At 43.6% G+C, this 22,905-nt stretch overlaps 1 protein-coding gene across 4 annotated transcripts; it reads left to right on the plus strand.

Moving 5' to 3' along the window:
- The first annotated feature begins 229 nt into the window (after positions 1-229).
- LOC112265255 (dual specificity mitogen-activated protein kinase kinase 7) lies at positions 230-22,015 on the plus strand. 4 transcript variants are annotated; one of them, XR_002955740.2, is made up of 13 exons: positions 231-635; positions 2,162-2,209; positions 8,205-8,352; positions 8,535-8,601; positions 10,071-10,184; positions 13,397-13,516; positions 13,602-13,709; positions 13,936-14,115; positions 14,338-14,418; positions 15,380-15,522; positions 15,684-15,729; positions 15,952-16,168; positions 17,525-22,015. XR_002955740.2 is itself a non-coding variant. In XM_024442400.2 (13 exons), exons 4-13 carry the CDS (start codon positions 8,303-8,305, stop codon positions 16,090-16,092), a joined length of 1,050 nt encoding a protein of 349 aa, XP_024298168.1. In that variant the 5' UTR covers positions 517-635; positions 1,817-1,880; positions 2,162-2,209; positions 8,205-8,302; the 3' UTR covers positions 16,093-22,015. The 4 variants fall into 4 exon arrangements, 3 of the variants coding, with proteins under 3 accessions (XP_024298166.1, XP_024298165.1, XP_024298168.1); XM_024442400.2 differs by adding an exon at positions 1,817-1,880 and having other exon boundaries at positions 517-635; positions 15,952-22,015; XM_024442397.2 differs by having other exon boundaries at positions 15,952-22,015.
- The last annotated feature ends 890 nt before the right edge of the window (positions 22,016-22,905 follow it).

A 22,905-nucleotide genomic window follows, 5' to 3' on the forward strand; every position in this document is an offset into this window, starting at 1 on the left:
AGCCAATTTCCTATGGAAATGTCTGACCTGAGAATGTTTCAAACAGGGAGGGCATTGGGACATCAGCCGTCCCTGCCTGTATAATCCACAAGAGAGGGAGTCTAGAGCTAGCTGAGTACGCTCGATGGTGCCAGAGAGGAAGAGGCGAAGCGAGAGGATTTACTCCGCCCAAAATCTGTCCGAGTGAGATTAGCCCTTTTTCTGTACGGAGGTATATGAGAGTGTTGAAGTTGAATTACGTTAGGTTTATTTGATCGAATAGAAGTTTCGTAATGTTTAGGCTATTACACATGTATTGATATAAGATAATGAACGTGGCGTTCTGGCAACTTTGAGAAAAACGACTTAGTTGTGCATGTTAACACTCGTATATGCCCTCTCGTTGGCTAGAATGGTCCCACCTGATCGCGCCTGCCTTCAATCATTGAGGGCATATATTTCCATCGTTAAAGTGGTCACTCGGTTATCTACTCAAATATAGATAATCTTCGATAGTGTTCAATATTTCAAGATGTCGTCGCTGGAACAGAGACTCTCCAGAATCGAGGAGAAACTAAAGCAAGAAAATAAAGAAGCTCGTAGAAGAATTGACCTCAATATCGACATGAGTCCACAACGTTCACGTCCGAGGCCAAGTGAGTATCCGTGGGGGAGTCGGTAACCGAGAGAGGACAGGGAAAATAAGCGAAAGGAGAGGCAGAGAGTGGGTGTGATAGGGATATGCTGCTGCTGTTAACATGCTAACAGGCTAAATGGATAAACAAATACCCCAGCTCGGGAAGTTGCCCTTCCCAGAGATGTCATGTGTGTGCATGTATATAACATATCAACAACTTTTTGAAACTATGTAAGCCAGCATTTGATATCAGTGCAACGTTGTAACAGAAACAACTCTATTTAAATCCCAAATCCTGTGTTTTGTTTCGGTCCTATCAACTGCTGGCTAGCTCTAGCAGGCCTTATCATCCATCCGTCAGACAATTTGTTGTTCATTTCTCGGCACGGAACAATTAGCTGTCTTTCAGTATTTGACATGTATATCTGGTCTAATATGGTTCATTAACCAGACATGGCTTGTGTGTGTATATACATTTCTAGCGAAACTTCCAGTATGATTTTGACCGAGTCAATGTTAGTAGCCAGTTAGCTCGAAAAGCGAACGTTAGCTTAACGCAGCTTGCCAGTTAGTTGCGTGAACAAACTTGCCAGCTATAACGTTCAAGATAGCTAGCAAGCTACCCCTGAAAGTGGTTCTTGTCACGTCACAAATTGCACGAATATTGTGCTGTTAGTAAATACAACACTAAACGGCTGTTATCTTTTTGGTGTTTCCATTTTCTAAACTAATTCTATGTCTGATAAGCCCGTGATTTGTTTCGCATGAATGCTGTTCTCATATTTTGGGCATGATTGATATTTCGGCAGTCTTGTTAATCTTTGGCAGATAATGTTTTGGTCATAATGTAGACGAACACATTTGGCATAATATAACTGGCTAGTTAGAGACTTTTCCAGCCAAGCCACCAAAATGCACCATGTGGAATTTATCCCAACAGCCCTGATTTAGGATCAGTTTACAGCCGATATGAAGGTCAAACATTTCAAACAGGCTCCTGCCCAATACTTATGGGTGAATTTCATCTTGAACCATTCAATGCCAGCCACATTTAGTGTAATGTGGTGATATGGGTACTCAACCCTATGCTGATAGTGGTGGTGGTGTCCTGAGGTCAATTGCTATACTTTTCAATCAAGGTATTTGATGTTTTCTTCTCACTTATTTTCCCCAACAAATCGGACAACGTGAATGACCCAGTGGTGTTTGCTTTACAACCAGCCTCATTGGAAAGCTAAAGGCACGGGAAAGCAAAGATGGTGTGGTAATGCCTCCCTCTTATTTTTGACGAGCTCAGCATTTGAGGTGCTAGTTTTTATTTTTGCACACACAGAATATCAACTGGTGTATCTGAGGTGCTCTTGATTGAGCCTTCCTTCATTTTGTTTTGTGTGTGCGTGTTAGTATGGGGTTGTAGTTCATTGGTATGTGTGTGGTAGTTTATTGGTGAGTCTCTGTGGGTGTTAGACAGGGTATGTGTGAGTGAGTACCTGGCACTGAACAGTGCAGTAATGTGCACGTGTGTATTTTCTCTCCTCTGTCCAGTCATCGTGATCCAGCTCAGTCCTGCTCCAGCTCCTTCCCAGCGTGCAGGTATCATTCAATCATTGCTCTCTCTCTCTGCCACTGCACCCTCCATCCTTCCCTCTTTCTCACAATCCATTCTTTCTCACTCTCCTTTCTCTCCCCATCTCCATGTCACTCCTCCTATTCATTAGCAAGGGAACATTTCACCCTCAGTAGCTCAGAACAGAACGTACAGAGGCTAGTAACTTCATATATTCTTCAGATGGTTTCACCAAACCTGAATGACTGGCCTGAATGATACCTTACCAGCGCTTATACATTGTCCTTAGTTTTGAATGTAGACCTAAATGAATTGCAGTACACAACACACAGCCAATGTATTCTCCTCTCACAAACTATGTGTAATAGGCTAAGGCTATTGTTGTGTAAAATTGGTATTTAGCCTTAAATTGTGTACAGCACACCTAAAATATTCTAAGACTATTCTGACCCGTTTTTCTTTTCAAGTGGCCATTTGCACTGTATCCCCAGTTGGTTGTCACTCACCTCCACTCTAATCTCATTCTCCCTCCATCCCTTCTTCTCCATGTGTGAGTGCCAGTGGCAGGGCAGTGCAGTGAGTGTGTATGCCTGGGTCTGTGTGTGTGTGAGGATATTATTAACCCCTGTTTTGCTGGATGCAGAGACATGTGGCTTCCTGCACGGTTTTTATTAGTCTAATCCAGCATCCCACCACCGGTTGGTCTGCAGGAGTGCTGCTGTGGCCAAATCTGACCACCTCTTCCTCTTCATGTCGGAAGACTTGTCCTTCAGTCTGTTTGTAGGTCATGTCTTCCATCCAGGCTGGGCCTATGTCTGTGTCCAAGCTGGCATTCTCTTTGCTCTGTAGTTCAGGCTGTCTGACAAGTCCATTTCTGTCTGTCTTGTTGTACGTCTGTCGGTCTGTTTCTTCCATGCTCTCTTTCTCAGGGTCAGATAGTGTTCTTTGTGCGCTAACTAAGCATTCTCTCCTGGTCTCCTGGCATCCCTCTTGCAGTGGCACTGTCAATTGCCAGAGGTGCCTAAGTGGCTGATGTGTGTGTCTGTCTGAATCTAGTATGTGGAGGACTGTCTGGTCTTTGCCAAACCAAGAATTTCTCTGAGTCTACTACTAACCCCCACTAACCAAATCTCTCCAGTGAGCAGGTCCTGGCTGCAGGTGATTGAACCAAGGATAAAATCTACTGCCTGGCGGTTCATTTTTCTCTTGAAAAGGCGTTTTAAAGAACTGCTCAACACTACCTCCTTGCTTTGAAAACCTCAAACAAACCAAAGGCTCCAGAGGGTGCCCTTTGCCAAATGGCCCCTTTCACAGATTAGGAATGGTGCGCTCTTCACACAGTGTATAAAACATATATGAATTGATTTCATCTGAAGAAAATACATTGAACGTCTGAACTGAGGGTTGGTGGGGATTTTGTAGCCCTCTCCATGTCCTCTTCAGGGTGGTCTCTGATGTCAGAGATCACTGAGAGCGCTACAATGTTCTGCAGCAGAGGGTCCACTCCATTTGGTGCTGCTAGCTAGATACTGACTGAGCAGCAGTCTGAGCGCATGGTCTGTTTGTGGTTGCATGGCGGGTCAAAGCTAACACTACTCTCGTAGCTGGTCTCCACTGCTCAGTGCTCACCCTGTCTATATCCCTTTAAAGTGTTGTCTCCTTGAACAATAACACTTTTTGCCTTTGTCAAATTAGGAAGTAAAAATTGATCGATTGAACAAGCCTTCAAGTTCAATTGAAGTTGTTTACCTATGCTTTGCTAATATACAGGCTAAGGGTTGTCTTGCTGTTGCTAATACTTTAGGAATGTCTTGTCGAAGTGTTTTGTATTGTGGTGTATAGACATTCACAGCCGACCTCTGTTGTAGACTGAACTGATATCGTTTTACTTACACTGGCCTGCTCTCTGTCCGTCAAGGTGAAATTGAGCATGGACTGCTTTCATTCACACCATTTCCCCTTATAGTGTACTACTTTTGACCAGGACCCATAGGGCTCTCATAGGGCTCTGGTCTATAGTGCACTAGGGGGGCATTTGGGATGCACACTAAATGTGTACAAACTGAGAGGCAATGGGTGAGACCTTGAAGTAGAATGACAATGAATTTTATAAGCCAACCTATACTGTGCTTTCAGAAAGTATTCAGACCCCTTCACTTTTCCCACAATTTGTTACGTTAGCCTTATTCTAAAATGTATGACATTTGTTTTTCTTCATCAATTTACACAATACCCCATCATGACAAAGCAAGAACTGTTTTTAGATTTTGTTTTGCAATAAAAAAAAAAGCTTATCACATTTGACGTAAGTATTCAGACCGTTTACTCAGGACTTTGTTGAAGCACCTTTGGCAGCAGTTACAGCCACAAGTCTTCTTGGATATGACGCTACAAGCTTGGCACACATGTATTTGGAGTTTCTCTCATTCTTCTCTGCAGATCCTGTCAACGCTCTTTCAGGTTGTATGGGGAGCGTTGCTGCACAGCTATTATCAGGTCTCTCCAGAGATGTTCAATCGGGTTCAAATGCAGGCTCTGGATGGGCCACTCAAGGACATTCAGAGACTTGTCCAGAAGCCACTCCTGTGCTGTCTTGGCAGTGTGTTAATCTTAGGGCTGCAATCTGGTTAACGGGATGATATGACAACAGCCAGTGAAAGTGCAGGGCGCTAAATTCAAAACAAATCTCATAATTAAAATTCCTCAAACATACATGTACAGTGGGGCAAAAGTATTTAGTCAAAATTATGGTGGAAAATAAGTATTTGGTCAATAACAAAAGTTTCTCAATACTTTGTTATACCCTTTGTTGGCAATGACAGAGGTCAAAAGTCTTCAAGGTTTTCACACACTGTTGCTGGTATTTTGGCCCATTCCTCCATGCAGATCTCCTCTAGAGCAGTGATGTTTTGGGGCTGTTGCTGGACAACACGGACTTTCAACTCCCTCCAAAGATTTTCTATGGGGTTGAGATCTGGAGACTGGCTAGGTCACTCCAGGACCTTGAAATGCTTCTTACGAAGCCACTCCTTCGTTGCCCGGGCGGTGCGTTTGGGATCATTGTCATGCTGAAAGACACAGCCACGTTTCGTCTTCAATGCCCTTGCTGATGGAAGGCTTTGTTACTTTGGTCCAAGCTCTCTGCAGGTCATTCACTAGGTCCCCCCGTGTGGTTCTGGGATTTTTGCTCACCGTTCTTGTGATCATTTTGACCCCACGGGGTGAGATCTTGCGTGGAGCCCCAGATCGAGGGAGATTATCAGTGGTCTTGTATGTCTTCCATTTCCTAATAATTGCTCCCACAGTTGATTTCTTCAAACCAAGCTGCTTACCTATTGCAGATTCAGTCTTCCCAGCCTGGTGCAGGTCTACAATTTTGTTTCTGGTGTCCTTTGACAGCTCTTTGGTCTTGGCCATAGTGGAGTTTGGAGTGTGACTGAGGTTGTGGACAGGTATCTTTTATACTGATAACAAGTTCAAACAGGTGCCATTAATACAGGTTACGAGTGGAGGACAGAAGAGCCTCTTAAAGAAGTTGTTACAGGTCTGTGAGCCAGAAATCTTGCTTGTTTGTAGGTGACCAAATACTTATTTTCCATAATTTTCAAATAAATTCATTAAAAATCCTACAATGTGATTTTCTGGAATTTTTTTTCTCATTTTGTCTGTCATAGTTGAAGTGTACCTATGATGAAAATTACAGGCCTCATCTTTTTAAGTGGGAGAACTTGCACAATTGGTGGCTGACTAAATACTTTTTTGCCCCACTGTACCTCTCCTTAATGCAACCGCTGTGTCAGATTTCATAAACTTGACGGAAAAAGCATACCATGCAATAATCTGAGACGGCGCTCAGAAATAATACAATTAGCCGCCATGTTGGAGTCAACAGAAACCAGAAATTACATGATAAATATTCCCTTACCTTTTGATCTTCATCAGAATGCACTCCCAGGAATCCCAGGTCCACAATAAATGCTTGATTTGTTCAATAATGTCTGTTATTTATGTCTGTTAATGTTAGCGTGTTTGGTATACATATCCAAACGCTTTCTTCGGTCAAAAGGTTATTACAGGTCGAAGACACATTTCAAATGAAGTACAGAATCAATCATTAGGATGTTTTTATCAGAAATCTTCAATTAAGTTCCAACCGGAGAATTCCTTTGTGTCTGGAGGAATGGAACGCAAGTCGATATCACGTGGAATCCGCGTGACCAGGAAATGGCTCTCTGCCAGTAAGCTGACTCCTTCAGCTCTTATTCAGTCCCATAACACAGTAGAATCCTCATTCAAGTTTCTAAAGACGGTTGACATCTAATGGAAGCCCTAGGAAGTGCAACTTCATTCATATCCCAATGTGAATACAATTGGGCCTGGTTTGAAAATCCACCAACCTCAGATTTCCCACTTTCTGTTTGGATTTCTTCTCAGGTTTTTGCCTGCCATATGAGTTCTGTTATACTCAGACATCATTCAAACAGTTTTAGGAACCTCAGTGTTTTCTATCCAATACTACTAATAATATGCATATATTAGCAACTGAGACTGAGGAGCAGGCTGTTTACTCTGGGCACCTCTGGGCAGCTTTCATCCAAGCTACTCGATAGTGCCCCTGCAGCCATAAGAAGTTAAGGATCTCTCTGCTCTGTTCATCTTTCCCTCGATCCTGACTAATCTCCCAGTGCCTGCCTCTGAAAAACATCACAGAATGATGCTGCCACCACCATGCTTCACCATATGGATTGTGCCAGGTTTCCTCCAGATGTGACGCTTGGCATTTAGGCCAAAGAGTCCAATCTATTTCATCAGACCAGAGAATCTTGTTTCTCATGGTCAGAGTCCTTTAGGTGCCTTTTGGCAAACTCCAAGCGGGCTGTCATGTGCCTTTTACTGAGGATTGGCTTACGTCTGGCCACTACCATAAAGGCATGATAGGTGGAGTGCTGCAGAGATGGTTGTCTTTCTGGAAGGTTCTCCCATCTCCACAGAGGAACTCTGGAGCTCTGTCAGTGACCATCGGGTTCTTGGTCACCTCCCTGACCAAGGCCCGATTGCTAAGTTTGGCCGGGCGGCCAGCTCTAGGAAGAGTCTTGGTGGTTCCAAACTTCCTCCATTTAAGAATGATGGATGCCACTGTGTATTTGGGGACCTTCAATAATGCAGACATTTTTTGGTACCCTTCCCCAGATCTGTGCCTCGACACAATGTCTCAGAGCTCTACGATAGTCCTTCGACCTCATGGCTTGGTTTTTGCTCTGACATATACTGTCTGCTGTGGGACCTTTTTATATAGACAGGTTTGTGCCTTTCCAAATCATGTCCAATCAATTGAAATTACCACAGGTGGACTCTAATCAAGTTGTGGAAACATCTCATGGATGATCAATGGAAACAGGGTGCACCTGAGCTCAATTTCGATTCTCATAGCAAAGGATCCTAATACTTATGTAAATAAGTATAAGTTCTGTTTTTTTGGAATACATTTGTAAAAATGTCTAAACCTGTTTTTGCTTTGTCATTATGGGGTATTGTGTGTAGATTTAAGGAAAATTGTTTATTTAATCAATTTTAGAATAAGGCTGTAACACAATGTGGAAAAAGTCAAGGGGTATGAATACTTTCTGAATGCACTGTAGACCTGTAACTGTCAGTGTGTTTTTATTTAATAGCCCATCAGTGACAGGGAGTTAGTATTGGAGCGCTGGGATTTTTCTATGTGGCTACATATCCTTAGGTCTCTCTCTGTGTCACTGTTTGGTCAAAGAGCTAGATAGATTCCACTACAACGCTGACCTCTTCAATGCTGTAAGCTCAATGATCATTAAGAAGAGAGATGAGGAAAGAGTGGAATTGATTACAGTAACACTAGTCAGAAACAGACTGGCACCCAGACAACGACAAGTTTCCTAAAGCAGAAACGGTCTAAAACAGACTGGCCCCAGGCTATAATAAAGCACAGCCCCAGTCTTCTTTTACCTTCCCTTCTAAATGATCCTCCTCTCCTGCTTCCCCCCCCAGCTCTTCAGCTGCCCCTGGCTAACGACGGAGGGGGGAGTCGCTCCTCGTCCTCTGAGAGCTCACCCCAGCACCATTCCTACCCCAGCCGCCCGCGACACATGCTCAACCTGCCCACGCCACAGTACGGCCTGGTGAAGAGCCTGGAGAAGTAAGACAAACGGAGCATACACACACACGTGCATGAAGCAGATGCACACTGAGCATTCATGTTCTGGAAAGGGATACCGAAAGTTAAAAAAATAAAAATAAAAAATACAAAAAAACGCTTCCATATACACGCATGCGTCAAATGACGCACCTAACCTTTTTGTCTGTGCCGTGTCCCCTTAGTGCGGAGATAGACCAGAAGCTGCAGGAGATCATGAAGCAGACAGGCTACCTGAAGATCGACGGCCAGGTAAGGGACAATCATTGCCTGAATTTATTTTTTGTATTTCTCTCTACTCATTAAAATAATGTGCTGTTTTGACAAGGGGACACCATTATAACTGGATATCATACACACAGCATTATGGGTACTGTAGTACATCATGCTACGTATTAGAGGTCGACCGATTTGTGATTTTTCAATACCGATGCTGATTATTGGAAGACCAAAAAATCCGATGCCGATTAATCGGCCCATTTCTTTTATTTTTTTGTAATTAATGACAATTACAAAAATACTGAATGAACACTTATTTTAACTTAATATAATACATCAATGAAATCAATTTAGCCTCAAGTAAATAATGAAACGTTCAATTTGGTTTAAATAATGCAAAAACAAAGTGTTGGAGAAGAAAGTAAAAGTGCAATATGTGCTATGTAAGAAACCTAACGTTTCAGTTCCTTGCTCAGAACACATGAAAGCCGGTGGTTCCTTTTAACATGAGTCTTCAATATTCCCAGGTAAGAAGTTTTAGGTTGTAGTTATAGGAATTATAGGACTATTTCCCTCTACCATTTGTATTTCATTAACCTTTGACTATTGGATGTTCTTATAGGCACTTTAGTATTGCCAGTGTAACAGTATAGCTTCCGTCCCTCTCCTCGCTCCTCCCTGGGCTCGAACCAGCAACACAGTGACAACAGCCACCATCGAAGCAGCGTTACCCATGCAGAGCAAGGGGAACAACTACTAGAAGGCTCAGAGCGAGTAACGTTTGAAATGCTATTAGCATGCGCTAACTAGCTAGCCATTTCACTTCGGTTACACCAGCCTCATCTCGGGAGTTGATAGGCTTGAAGTCATAAACAGCGTAATGCTTGACGCATAACGAAGAGCTGCTGGCAAAACGCACGAAAGTGCTGTTTGAATGAATGTTTACACGCCTGCTTCTGCCTACCACCGCTCAGTCAGATACTTAGATACTTGTATGCTCAGTCAGATTATATGCAATGCAGGACACGCTAGATAATATCTAGTAATATCATCAACCATGTGTAGTTAACTAGTGATTATGATTGATTATGATTGATTATTTTTTATAAGATCAGTTTAATGCTAGCTAGCAATTTACCTTGGCTTATTGCATTCGCGTAACAGGCAGTCTCCTTGTGGAGTGCAACGAGAGAGAGGCAGGTCGTTATTGCGTTGGACTAGTTAACTGTAAGGTTGCAAGATTGGATCCCCCGAGCTGACAAGGTGAAACTCTGTCGTTCTGCCCCTGAACAAGGCAGTTAACCCACCGTTCCTAGGCCGCCATTGAAAATAAGAATGTGTTCTTAACTGACTTGCCTAGTTAAATAAAGGTATATAAAAAAAAAAATTGGCGGCCAAAAATAATTAATCGGCCATTCCGTTTAATCGGTCCACCTCTACTACATATGCCATGTATGTTTGTCATTGACATGTTGTGACTCGTCACCTGTTTCCCTCCTCAGCGGTACCCAGCCGAGGTCAGTGACCTGATCAGCGAGGGGGAGATCGGCAGCGGCACGTGCGGTCAGGTGTTCAAAGTGCGCTTCAAGAAGACTGGCCACGTCATCGCCGTCAAAGTAAGCCTTGTCCTCCTCCAACTACAGCTTCTTGGCATTAAGACAATATACACTGCTCAAAAAAATCAAGGGAACACTTAAACAACACAATGTAACTCCAAGTCAATCACACTTCTGTGAAATCAAACTGTCTACTTTGGAAGCAACACTGATTGCCAATAAATTGCACATGCTGTTGTGCAAATGGAATAGACAACAGGTGGAAATTATAGGCAATTAGCAAGACACCCCCAATAAAGGAGAGGTTCTGCAGGTGGTGACCACAGACCACTGCTCAGTTCCTATGCTTCCTGGCTGATGTTTTGGTCACTTTTGAATGCTGGCGATGCTTTCATTCTAGTGGTAGCATGAGACAGAGTCTACAACCCACACAAGTGGCTCAGGTAGCTCATCCAGGATGGCACATCAATGCGAACTGTGGCAAGAAGGTTTGCTGTGTCTGTCAGCGTAGTGTCCAGAGCATGGAGGCGCTACCAGGAGACAGCCCAGTACACCAGGAGATGTGGAGGAGGCCGTAGGAGGGCAACAACCCAGCAGCAGGACCGCTACCTCCGCCTTTGTGCAAAATGACCTCCAGCAGGCCACAAATGTGCAAGTGTCTGCTCAAACGGTCAGAAACAGACTCCATGAGGGTGGTATGAGGGCCCGACGTCCACAGGTGGGGGTTGTGCTAACAACCCAACACCGTGCAGGACGTTTGGCATTTGCCAGAGAACACCAAGATTGGCAAATTCGCCACTGGCGCCCTGTGCTCTTCACAGATGAAAGCAGGTTCACACTGAGCACATGTGACAGACGTGACAGAGTCTGGAGACGCCGTGGAGAACGTTATGCTGCCAGCAACATCCTCCAGCATGACCGGTTTGGCGGTGGGTCAGTCATGGTGTGGGGTGGCATTTCTTTGGGGGGCCGCACAGCCCTCCATGTGCTCGCCAGAGGTAGCCTGACTGCCATTAGGTACCAAGATGAGATCCTCAGACCCCTTGTGAGACCATATGCTGGTGTGGTTGGCCCTGGGTTCCTCCTAATGCAAGACAATGCTAGACCTCATGTGGCTGGAGTGTGTCAGCAGTTCCTGCAAGAGGAAGGCATTGATGCTATGGACTGGCCGGCCCGTTCCCCAGACATGAATCCAGTTGAGCACATCTGGGACATCATGTCTCGCTCCATCCACCAACGCCACGTTGCACCACAGACAGTCCAGGAGTTGGCGGATGCTTTAGTCCAGGTCTGGGAGGAGATCCCTCAGGAGACCATCCGCCACCTCATCAGGAGCATGCCCAGGTGTTGTAGGGAGGTCATACAGGCACGTGGAGGCCACACACACTACTGAGCCTCAATTGTTTTAAGGACATTACATCAAAGTTGGATCAGCCTGTAGTGTGGTTTTCCACTTTAATTTTGAGTGTGACTCCAAATCCAGACCTCCATGGGTTGTTTCTGTTGTCCTGAATGCATTGTCTTGTTGCAGTTTGACACTTACGATACACTATACTTGATTGTCCATTTAGATGGAAATTAATTTAGTGGTGTCCGCATACAAACACAGCACAACACATTACATGCAGTACAGAAAACTGGAAAGTTGGTACACATTTTCACATATTCAAAGTCTCTGCAGCCTACTGCCTGACTGTGTATTGTGTCTGCAGCTGTCCTATGTCCCACTGTTCAACAGCCTAGTGGCATGAAACTAGCCTTGCTCCTATTCTTGCTGAACAGTGGGACCATTAATCGCCTTCCGGGAGGGCAGCAGCTCGAAACGTTAGGCCTATTCTGTTATGCAAGTGATGTGTGGATGTTCTATTGCCGCTATTTGGGTTAAGGCCATAGCATTGGTTTTTCCTACTGTGGCAGAACACATAATTCCATAGCAGCTGATTTGACCAGAGGATATAACTGTTGGAGGCAGCCCTGGGCTGTTTGTCCGTTCAGTATCGCTCTTCTTTTTTCTATCGGTTTGTCTCTAGGCTTTGCCTTCCATTGTTTATCCTCACACAATGATAGTAATTATACTGTATCGTCACTGCTAAAATTAACCCCCCCATTTATCTTAACTGTTTAACTGTTAGGAAGTCAGTCACTACTAGTCTATGGGGAGTTGCTTACAATGCTTATTCTTGGTATACACAGTCATGGTTACAAGCACAAACAACATGGCCTACAGGGATAATGGCAGACACTAGAGCCTGTAAATGATCTATTATAGCGATGCTATTTAATATGTAGAATGCTATTGTTTTTTTCAGCCTTAACTGGCTGGTATAAACATTATAATCAGTGTGTTCTGTTAAAATACATAACCACTGCGCCACCCGGGAGGCCTTGGCCTAAGGGCGCTGTACTGCATGCAGCGCCAGCTGTGCCACCAGAGACTCTGGGTTCGCGACCAGGCTCTGTCGTAACCGGCCGCGACCGGGAGGTCCGTGGGGCGACGCACAATTGGCCTAGTGTCGTCCGGGTTAGGGAGGGTTTGGCCGGTAGGGAAATCCTTGTCTCATCGCGCACCAGCGACTCCTGTGGCGGGCCGGGCGCAGTGCGTGCTAACCAAGGTTGCCAGTTGCACGGTGTATCCTCCGACACATTGGTGCGGCTGGTTTCCGGGTTGGATGGCGCTGTGTTAAGAAGCAGTGCGGCTTGGTTGGGTTGTTTATCGGAGGACATGTGACTTTCAACCTTCGTCTCTCCCGAGCCCGTACGGGAGTTGTAGCGAAGAGACAAGATAGTAGCTACTAAAACAATTGGATACCACGAAATTGGGGAGAAAAAGGGCTAACATTCTAAACATAAAAAATAAACACATAGGCCTACCTCCATCTTTCAATCATATACAGTTTCACTTTTCACCATCTGGTGACTATTTGGATGAGGGGGTGGTGGGAATAGGTTTGGTTTGAATGGGGCTGTGGAGGTAAGATGCTGGAAACAGCTGATTCTGGAGTGAGGTGGGTTACTATGGTTACCCAGAGACAGATTGGACCATGAAGCACTTATAGTGGATAATCCCCTTTAAATCTCCTTTTTAGTGTAGGATTAGTCCTAATCGGTGTCCGGGAAACTGGCAGTATGTGATTGGCTAATGGTTAAGTGCTAGACAGGTGTGCGGGGCGGGCGGCATTGTAAATTAGTGATGCCATCCAGTTGCTTGAAGTTCTCCCTCAACTGAAATATCAACGTTCAATATTGATGACTGATTTATTGTGTGTCACCAGCAAATGCGCCGGACAGGAAATAAGGACGAGAACAAGAGGATTCTGATGGATCTGGATGTTGTGCTGAAGAGCCACGACTGCCCTTACATCATCCAGTGCTACGGCGCCATAGTTACCAACGTGAGTCACACGCACAGATCATTTAGTGTTTCACTGTTCTGTTTAAAATGCCAATGTTGTGTAACTGACTGTGATTGGTCTTCAGACGGATGTGTTCATCGCAATGGAGCTGATGGGGACGTGTGCTGAGAAACTCAAGAAGAGGATCCAAGGGCCCATCCCTGAACGCATCCTGGGAAAGATGACTGTGGCAGTGAGTCTCTCCATCTCTCATCTATTATCTCTTGCTCTGTCATACCCTCTTTTCAGGCTTTGAGCTGAAACTCAAATTCTGAATAAGAAATTGGCCTTCATTTTCAATTAGGATTATTTAACTTCAGTTTATCTCCTGAATTTAGTTCAAATGGAATTGACCCCATCCCGTAAAGTTCGTTCACCTTCTCTTCAATGAAGTAGAGTGTTACCCTTTTTATCTACAGATAGTGTCGGCTTTGCTGTACCTGAAGGAGAAGCACGGTGTGATCCACCGGGACGTGAAGCCCTCCAACATTCTGTTGGACAACAAGGGCCAGATCAAGCTGTGTGACTTTGGCATCAGCGGACGACTCGTCGACTCCAAGGCCAAGACCCGCAGCGCCGGCTGTGCTGCCTACATGGCTGTGAGTCACCTTGGTAGACACACACACACTACCATTACATTCTACCACGTTTAACCTACCGAAGTGAAGGCTGCCATTTTAAAGCGCCACTATTTTTCCACCTGGGTTGCACATACAAATGCTGAGTTCTGCTGTCCTCTGTAAATGTTTTTCATTTCCCTGTGTATTGGTACAAGAAATGCAGTTTCCCCCTAACCCAAGCCTGTTTCTGTGTGTCCCCAGCCTGAGAGAATAGACCCCCCAGATCCCAGCAAGCCTGACTATGACATCCGAGCAGACGTCTGGAGCCTGGGCATCTCTCTGGTAAAACACCCCCACTACTGCATCACACCCTATTCCCTATGTAGTGCACTTCTTTCGGTCAGTCCTGTGCCTTCGTATGTGGCCCTGGCCAAAAGTTGAGAGCCTTACCTACCTTCTACGCTTTGACACTTCTCAATGTCCCATCATCCATCTGAAAGGATCAAAATGGGTGTAAGCGATATGATAATTGCTCCATCAAGCCTTTTGGTAGGCTTGGTGGACTTTCCACCATGTTTACACCCATCTGGCTTTTCACATCTTCAAGGGAGCATGAAATGGTGTCTAGGTTTATGTATGGTGTCCAATTTACGTAGCGACATCATGAACATTCTATTGTCGTCCAACATCATCAAACTTGTCATTGTGGAAAAGTATAAACACACAACGACGTCAGCAATCCGGTGCTCCAAATAGCATACTTTCTCTATTTTAACGCCAGTAAACCGATCTGTATAAAAGTGAATTCAGTAAATGTCAACCTAGCAAGCCAGGCAACTAAAAGCAATTTTCTAAATAATATTTTGGTTTGTTTGCCAGATCAAATAATGACCAGAGTATAGCTGACAACGTCTTAACTTCAGCCACTTTTTATGATTTATTATTAGAAAATGAACTCATCACCATTATTTACAAGGTAATGGTATACTTACAGAAAATAACTTCCTGCCACAGTGTGACGAAATAAGTTGTTCGTTGTATCTGAGAATGTTAGGACTCATACATCAACTCGCAGAAGGATTTGGTCTGGTTGCTGTGGCAGTCTGGTAACCACAACAGACATAGCGACAGTCGCAACAAGAAAACTGACAGTCACCGCGACAGTCTACAGACATTCCACTGGAGTATAAATTAAATGTTGTTTTGACCAGCGACACTTGTCGCATTCTAATTGTCTACAGACATGTCGTTAGACCAAGTATAAACTGGCCTTAACGCTGTAATGTGTCACCTCGGCCTGCAGGTGGAGCTGGCCACAGGACAGTTCCCCTATAAGAACTGCAAGACTGACTTTGAGGTCCTGACCAAAGTGCTGCAGGAAGACCCTCCCTCGCTCCCCCTCAGCATGGACTTCTCCCTCGACTTCCAGTCCTTCGTCAAAGACTGGTGAGACAAAACACACTGTGTGACTCATTGAGAGAGTTTATTATATATTTATGCAGTCTTACTGCTCTCAAAACCAGTCTCTACTGACAGTACAGTTGCTAAGTAATATCAAGTGCTTTTTGTCTGTTCATTTTTACGTCACTGACTGCCACTTTCCACAGCCTCACAAAGGATCACAGAAAAAGGCCAAAATACCACAAGCTGCTCGTAAGTCTCTCCTCTCCAGCTATTCACACACTGATTAACCACCACCACTCTAAACCATGATTAGGGATTACAAGAGACAAAGGGAAGAATGTCGTCTGAATTAAATGTTTAGTAGAAGAAAACAAATCTGTACATTAGAGAAAGCGAGTGGACGCAGTGTTCTAACCCTCCTCTCTGCTGCCCTTCCCTTCCTTCTCATTGTTATCCCTCTGTCTCCCCCAGGAGCACAGTTTCATTCGGCGCTATGAGGTGCTGGTGGTGGACGTGGCGGGCTGGTTCCAGGCGGTGATGGAGCGCACTGAGTCGCCGCGGAGCAGCCAATGTTACAGCCAGCACCAGCTCCACTCGCTCTTCAGCAGGTAGCCCCCGGCCACTGGCCCTGCCCCGGAACCACTGGAGCCTACAGCCGGGAGACCCCGGAGAGGGACGGAGACACGGAGTAGGCCTAAAACCCTAGACAGACAGACTGGCTCTGTGAATTGATTGATTGAGTCTGGTTGATTGACTGATTGAGTCTGGATCAGGACAGACAGACACGCCGGGAGAGTAGAGCTTCACACTGTAGTTCGGCGTCATCAGAAGTCATATTAGCATATGTACATTATTATCGTGAACACCTTGGCACATACTGTAGGTTACTCTAATGCATGCTCACTTTTCCATCCATTAGATACTGACGTACAGTAGTGATACTGTAAATGCATTTACGTGGTTAAACACATACAGAAATACAACTCACTCACTAGTCATATCTCACGCTCCTGTATAATCTTGTTCAGCTCCAGCTCAGGCCCTAGTCAAAGCTACGGGGTCTGACAACAGAGTAGTCGATACACACTGGAGCTAATTTCTGCTACATCATGTAGTGTTAAGAAGATGTAAAAGTCCCTACGGCAAGCCCAGAGGCCCAGTTTCATCCGCAGTGATGGTTAGGCTCAGAAGTGGAAGGTTCCGTGCAATATTCAGCTGGGTGTTTTATTTCTGTACTTACTCTTCAACAGGTTGTGTATGAGTGTGTGTACTAAGACACGAGTGTACGCTCACTTATGGATGGCATATAGCTGTCCCACTGTAGCTCTAACAGACCAACTAGACCCCCTGTATTTGTTTCAGTCTGGGTGCAGTCTGGTTTTTAACCATAGGTTTGAAAATACTGTAGATGACAGAAACATTATCTTTGATTCAAATGCTTAGAGAGAATATAAACAAGTACATGTTCTAGCAGCTTTGAATTGGGAAAAACTGCAAAAAAAAGACCAAAAAAAGTAGGGTTATGCGTAGCTCTGTAGAAAACGTGTTTTGTATTTATTTATTTAGAGTGGAACTAGATAACAGGTGGAGGGATACAGAGGAGGAGAAAGGGATGAGGGGAGGACAAAAGTCTGCCTTTTATCAGACTTGGTTTACTTAATTTAGCCCAGCTGCTGTGGTGAAACTCAGTCAGGGAAACTGTACTGCCAGGTAGATGAGGAAAGAAGAGGCTGAGTGGCATTGTGTTGCTTTTTGTTGAATAGAAGTGTTACAAAAGAAAACAGTTTGGAGGGGAGGCGTGAGTTATTTTTGTTAAGAAATAGGCAAGAGACCCTATACAAATTATACAATAACATATTTTTGGCTGTGGAGCATTTCAACCCTCCCTCTCCGCTCTCTCAATGCCACTCAGCCTCTCTTCTTTCTTTCATTCTTTCTGCTGTTCCATCTTTTAGAGGCTCCACAGTTTTGTCAAACCAAAGGTGGTAGTTGTCGGTTGAGTGTTTCACATAGGCCCTCCTGACTGTTGCCTCCCCTCCTGCAGGGCCAGAGCCAAAGCCAGGTAGAGAAGACTACTACCCCCCCAATTGGGAGTTTGCAAGATGGCACTGACAGGTCTGGGATCAGACTTCCCCAACACACACCAAGCCAAATCCCTGCTAGACACAGACACGATAGGAGAGGGAGATCAACGGTATGTCAGAGAAATGGAGAGAGGGAACCGGAAACGTTGACTATGAATATGTGCAGAAGAAGAGCTAGGGAGAAGCAAGATGAGGAAAGAGTTGGATAAAAAAAAAGTATTTGAGATGGAAGGATGAGGTGAAAGGGAATGGAGGAAGAGAAGGATAAGAAAGTGTGACAGAAGGTCAAGAGGGGTACGCGACAGAAGGTTTAGGGCCATCTCGAGCTAGTGAGGGAGGAGTGACTGAGCAGAGAAGTGAGTGGTTTGATAACAGAGATGTGAGGAGAGAGATTTTGGAGCCCTGAATTCAGCCATAGGCAGGCTATGGATCAGATGTTGAAGCTAGCTGGACATTGTAAAAGCTTTCAATGGTGTTTCACCAATATATACGAATTATGATTTTTAGGGCGTGAATTAGGATTTGTGTTTTGATTGTTTGGTGTTCTATTCATCATTGTATCTTTCAAAAAATATTTAATTATTTATTACATTGCTACAACTGCTGCTAAAATTTATTATCTAGACTCTGCTGTCTAGTTGTCCCCCAAAGGACAAATACTTATCTTTTTAAACCAAATAAGTGAAGTAATGCAATGTCTTTACAGTTACCAAATACAGAAAAGCAAGTCTGATGGTGAATGGTGTGAGGGAACACTGACAGAGAGCTAAACCCATAGATGAGTAGCATAGGTTAACGTCACAAAACTAATCCACACAATTGATGTACACCTCACCTGTCTCTAACAATGTAATAGTATGTTGTAGTCACAATTATATCGCACTACAGCACCGCAAAGTCTAGTCGTTAATAGTGAAGGTGTGTCCGTCTGTCCGTCCTGACCTGTGAACCTTGACCTTTTGCTCCCTGACCTTGGACATTGTAGTCCAGGGTCACCCTAATTTAGAATGGTCTGTCTGTCTGTGGGCCTCCTGCAAGCTCAACCCTTGACGTTACACACCAAAGGTGTCATCAACGAAAACGAGTTATTGATTACTAGGACTACGATATATTCATAGTTTCTCTGTAGCTAGTGAGGGATAGGGGGAGGGGGCACTTTAGGGGTAGCAATGCCTGTGTGTGTAGAATACAGGGAGAGACTTGTACTCTGACAAAGCCCGGGCACAGCAATCACACCCACTCAGCCAGACAGACCTATTTACTGTGTAAACTGGTACTGTAATAAGCCACTGCTCACCCTCACCAAGTCTTGGGAGAGTTCAGGAGATTGGCTGTGTTGCAGGTAGAATATACATGGTTCTCTTATCGTTGTGGAATAGAGAACAGTGTTGGTTCTTTGTTATGTTTCAGGCTGCAATGTTCTGTTTGTTGCCCAGACGCAAATCATCATGGACCTACTTTGTACCATGGCTCTTCGATTTTGGTTCTATAGGAAATCAGGTAGTGACAGACACATTATTATACAATCTAGGCTGCCTGGCCCACTTGCTCAAAGTTTTTTAAAATACTGACTTTATGTAGTATTTACATGCTCTCTACCCCTTGGGTTGTCCAAAATCACTAGAAAGTGCACTCTACTCAAAGTGCTCCCTATTCTCCCAGTCTTGGCTGTCCAGTGCTGTGTCAGACCCAGTCTCCCACTGTCAACTTTCTCTTTGCTGATGTCTGTTTACAAGTGCACACGTGGTCTGTACGTGGTTTGAAAACACCTGACAGGTGACTGCCACTCTTCACTTTTCTGAAAACAGCAGGAACTTTTTTTTGTTGGTTTAGTCCAAAACCGAATGACTTGGGTGTTTTAGTGTGTTCGTAAAATGTATAATAATAAAAACGTTTGAATACTAATTCTAACCCATTGCCAAGGACAGTGGTGGCGCGCCACACACACACCAAATGTAGGCTATAGACAGTATGTCCTCAGTGATGCTGATTGACTGCCGTTTAGTGGCTTTGTGTGTTCTTAGCAGGCAGTGGCAAAGCCAGCGCTGTTAGATGTACTCTGGTAGGGTGCCTCTGAAATCACACCCTATGTAGTGCATTACTTTATCACCAGGGCTCATAAGACCCTGGTCAAAAGTAGTGCACAATGTAGTGACTAGGGTGCCATTTTGGATGCACGTAATACTCTGCTGCTGCGCTGTACCTTGGGGGTGGGAGGGTGTGTCATCGCCCCATCTGTAAGTAAAACCAAATATCATTTTCACTATGCAGTCATTCAAATCCGTCAGCTTGCTGTACGTTAGGGAGTCCTCCTGTATATAAACATATGGTGATGAAACTGGACTTGGTGACAATATGAGATCTTCTCCCTAGTACGGTTGAAATCATGCCTTCAGCTAGTCCAGAGGGGAAATTAGTAAAGCGAGTGACGTGTTTGAGTGAGCTGACTATTTAAGGATTGTATTGGGGTTGGGGTGGGGCTGTCTGGTTGTAGTTTTTGGGGTGGGTTAATTGGGGTTTGTAGTTTGGGAGTTGCTAGTCCAATGCTGTAAGTATATCAATTGCATGTTATTGTCGCTGATGTAACTGCTATTGATTTTAGATTATGTTTGGGGGGGGACAAAACTATATATTTATAATTTTTACAATTTTTTTGCAAAATGTTTTAATCGTGTACTTAGGAAAAGACACACTTTTGCCTTTTATGTTCTCTTGACTTGTTTTCAATCTGCTAATTGCAATATACATTTTTACTTGTATTGTCATTTAGTTGGTTTCATGGCGAGAATGATAGTGTAGTATAGATCCTAGCAGCAGACTTGGTTGTTGTCCGTTCCTAAATGTGCAGTGTGTCTTTCATTCAATTAGCTGTGAGGATGGATGGAGGGCAAGGTCTGTGTCTTGGAAGTGTTTTGTCTACCAAAAGTCTGATTTATTATTTACCTTTTTTGTCCATTGTTTTTATTTTATTTTTTACAACTTATTATATTCAGGGAAAAGATGACACCAAATTGAATAAATACATTTCCAGATGATCCTTGAGAGCGTTTGAGATGGAGACAGTGTAGTTGAAGTCTTCTTTCTGTCGTTCTGGAACACCGGGGTCAAAGGTGTCTTTTTCTCGCAGAGCGGAGTGATCACGTTCACTGCTCCGTTTAGCCACTTCTTCACCCTGTGTCGCTGTGAAACCTTGGTCCTCCGATATCCTCTTAACTGAATTTGTTTTATTTTTTTCCATGATCAAAATATCATGATTGATTGTTTCTCGGTTTAAATCTTTTGTGTGCCATTTAATTTGTTTTATTTCTACCCAGAAACCTCACTTTGTTTTTGTGGTTCTCTGATGCTGTATGGTCAAACTAATATGACTACATTTGAAATGGCACCCTATTCCCTAAATGGTGCACCTGAAGTAGTGCACTACATCCGGGAATGGGGTGCCATATGAGACGAAGGCAATGAGAGAGCGTCTTATTAATGCTGAAATTATCACGAATGGCGTTTGCACTTGGGCAGCTTTTGAGTCGAGTGCGGAGGAGTCGTTGGGAGCTCTTTCGGGTTGCAAACGTCCAGTTTGACCAATCACAGACCTGCGACTGGCAGAAAAAAAACTGATTTCAGCAATGTATATGTATGTTCACCATTTATTTATTAGTCTGTTTTTATATATATTTTAAGCCAAACAAGACACATGGTAAAGAGAATTGTCTGTCATTGGCCTTGCCGTTGATACAAAAGCCAAATATCAAACCACAGGAAACATTGCTATTATAATGGAGTGGGTTTAACGTCTAGATAGTGTATGTGCTTTTAGTACTGGCTTGGCTGAGCTGTAGGATGTCTGTCTTCGTGTTTGTATACTTTAGTGTGTGTGCACTCATTTCATTTGAAATTCTGCTCAGTCAAGCCAGAGGTTATGGTTTAAATCTTAACATTTACAACATGGGTGGTATTAAAGAGTGCTATGCTAACAACCACTTAAGTTAGCTCTTATTGTTTGAAACTTGGATTAGTTTTACACAAGTAATGAATTATTCTCCTGAAACAGACTAGCAGTCAACGTTTTATGCATACTATGACTAATAGTTTTCTATTCCGAAGTGGATTGATTGGCTCGTATTTAACCTGCACTCTGTATCGAGGTGGAAACCGTTTTAAAATGTTGGTAAAGAATCATTTGCTTGTTCCCTAGGCTTTCTAAATGCAGTATTGCATGACTTGCTCGATTTGAAAGTGGAAAATGGTGTACTTTTTCCATCTCCATTGCAATTCCATGGCTTTTTGTATGTATAACTCAAATGGTTTGTTCTGACGGTTGTATCAATCTACACAGCTACTGTCCCTCTCTGCTTTTTGTTGTCTTTTCCTCTTTCAAACAGATGCCATTATATTGTGGAATACCTCAGGATTTCTTTGGAGACAAATCAAATAAAGAAAAGAGAAGTTGCTGAGATGTTGCATGAGTCTTTATTGCCTGAAGCCTGCCTGCCTCTTATGACTCAAACAATGTTAGTTTTATAAAGCTTAAGCATATTGTTATGTTCAGTAGGAGTCCTACAAATAGATTGGGAAAAGCATGAAACATTCCTTATTACATGATCTGTGTCAATTGAAAACAACTAGAATGTTAGGAAGGTTTAATTTAATGCATTTGTCTATTACATTGTGTAACATTTTGAATTTAACATTGATTATGAGATTGAGCTACTGAAAAAACAATGCAACCGAAGGCCAAACAACGTTGATTTACTGTCTAATGGATACCCCTGTTGACGCTATTCTACTTTTGACAACTGAGATCCTATAAAAATGTCTGTAGTGAGGTTGAACTAAGGCTGCTATAGTATTTTGTTACAAAGCTAACTTTTTGATTTGCTTGCCTCATCAAAAAATACATTTGTTAACAGTTGAAGTCTATGGCCTGACCTCCAGATACATTTAGGCTACTCAGACTGCAGGTCATTAGAATGGTCTGGCTCAAAAGGATGGTAGGTCCCACAGTTTACTTTTAATAACCATTATGCAATGTATTAAGTTTAGGCAACATCACAGGATAGTCCTGTGTAGTGTAGCCATCCATTCTCATGAGATTTGGCAGTACAATAATATTAGTCAAAATAACACTTATCTGACGGTAAAAACAAGGTAGGTATTAACAATGCTTTATAAGAGGTTAAAATGTTCTTGACAAAGGCCACAAATTTGGTTAGTCCAGGAAGTATCAAATGTACCTTTCAGCTGCTGCTCCTTTGTCTAGTCAGGAAACTTTCGCTTGATCTTTTTGATTACATTTATGAGAATCTGAGTGCCTTGTTTGAGATGTTCCTAACCTCCCCATTCT

Source organism: Oncorhynchus tshawytscha, linkage group LG02 (genome assembly GCF_018296145.1).
Source record: "Oncorhynchus tshawytscha isolate Ot180627B linkage group LG02, Otsh_v2.0, whole genome shotgun sequence".
NCBI classification, from domain to species: Eukaryota; Metazoa; Chordata; class Actinopteri; order Salmoniformes; family Salmonidae; genus Oncorhynchus; species Oncorhynchus tshawytscha.

Excerpts from the sequence above, each read along its gene's own strand:
- LOC112265255 (XM_024442397.2), top strand. The coding sequence starts at position 512 with ATGTCGTCGCTGGAACAGAGACTCTCCAGAATCGAGGAGAAACTAAAG. Across the intron at positions 14,116-14,337 it reads GCTGTGCTGCCTACATGGCT|CCTGAGAGAATAGACCCCCC; the intron begins GTGAGTCACCTT and ends GTGTGTCCCCAG. Across the intron at positions 14,419-15,379 it reads GGAGCCTGGGCATCTCTCTG|GTGGAGCTGGCCACAGGACA; the intron begins GTAAAACACCCC and ends CTCGGCCTGCAG.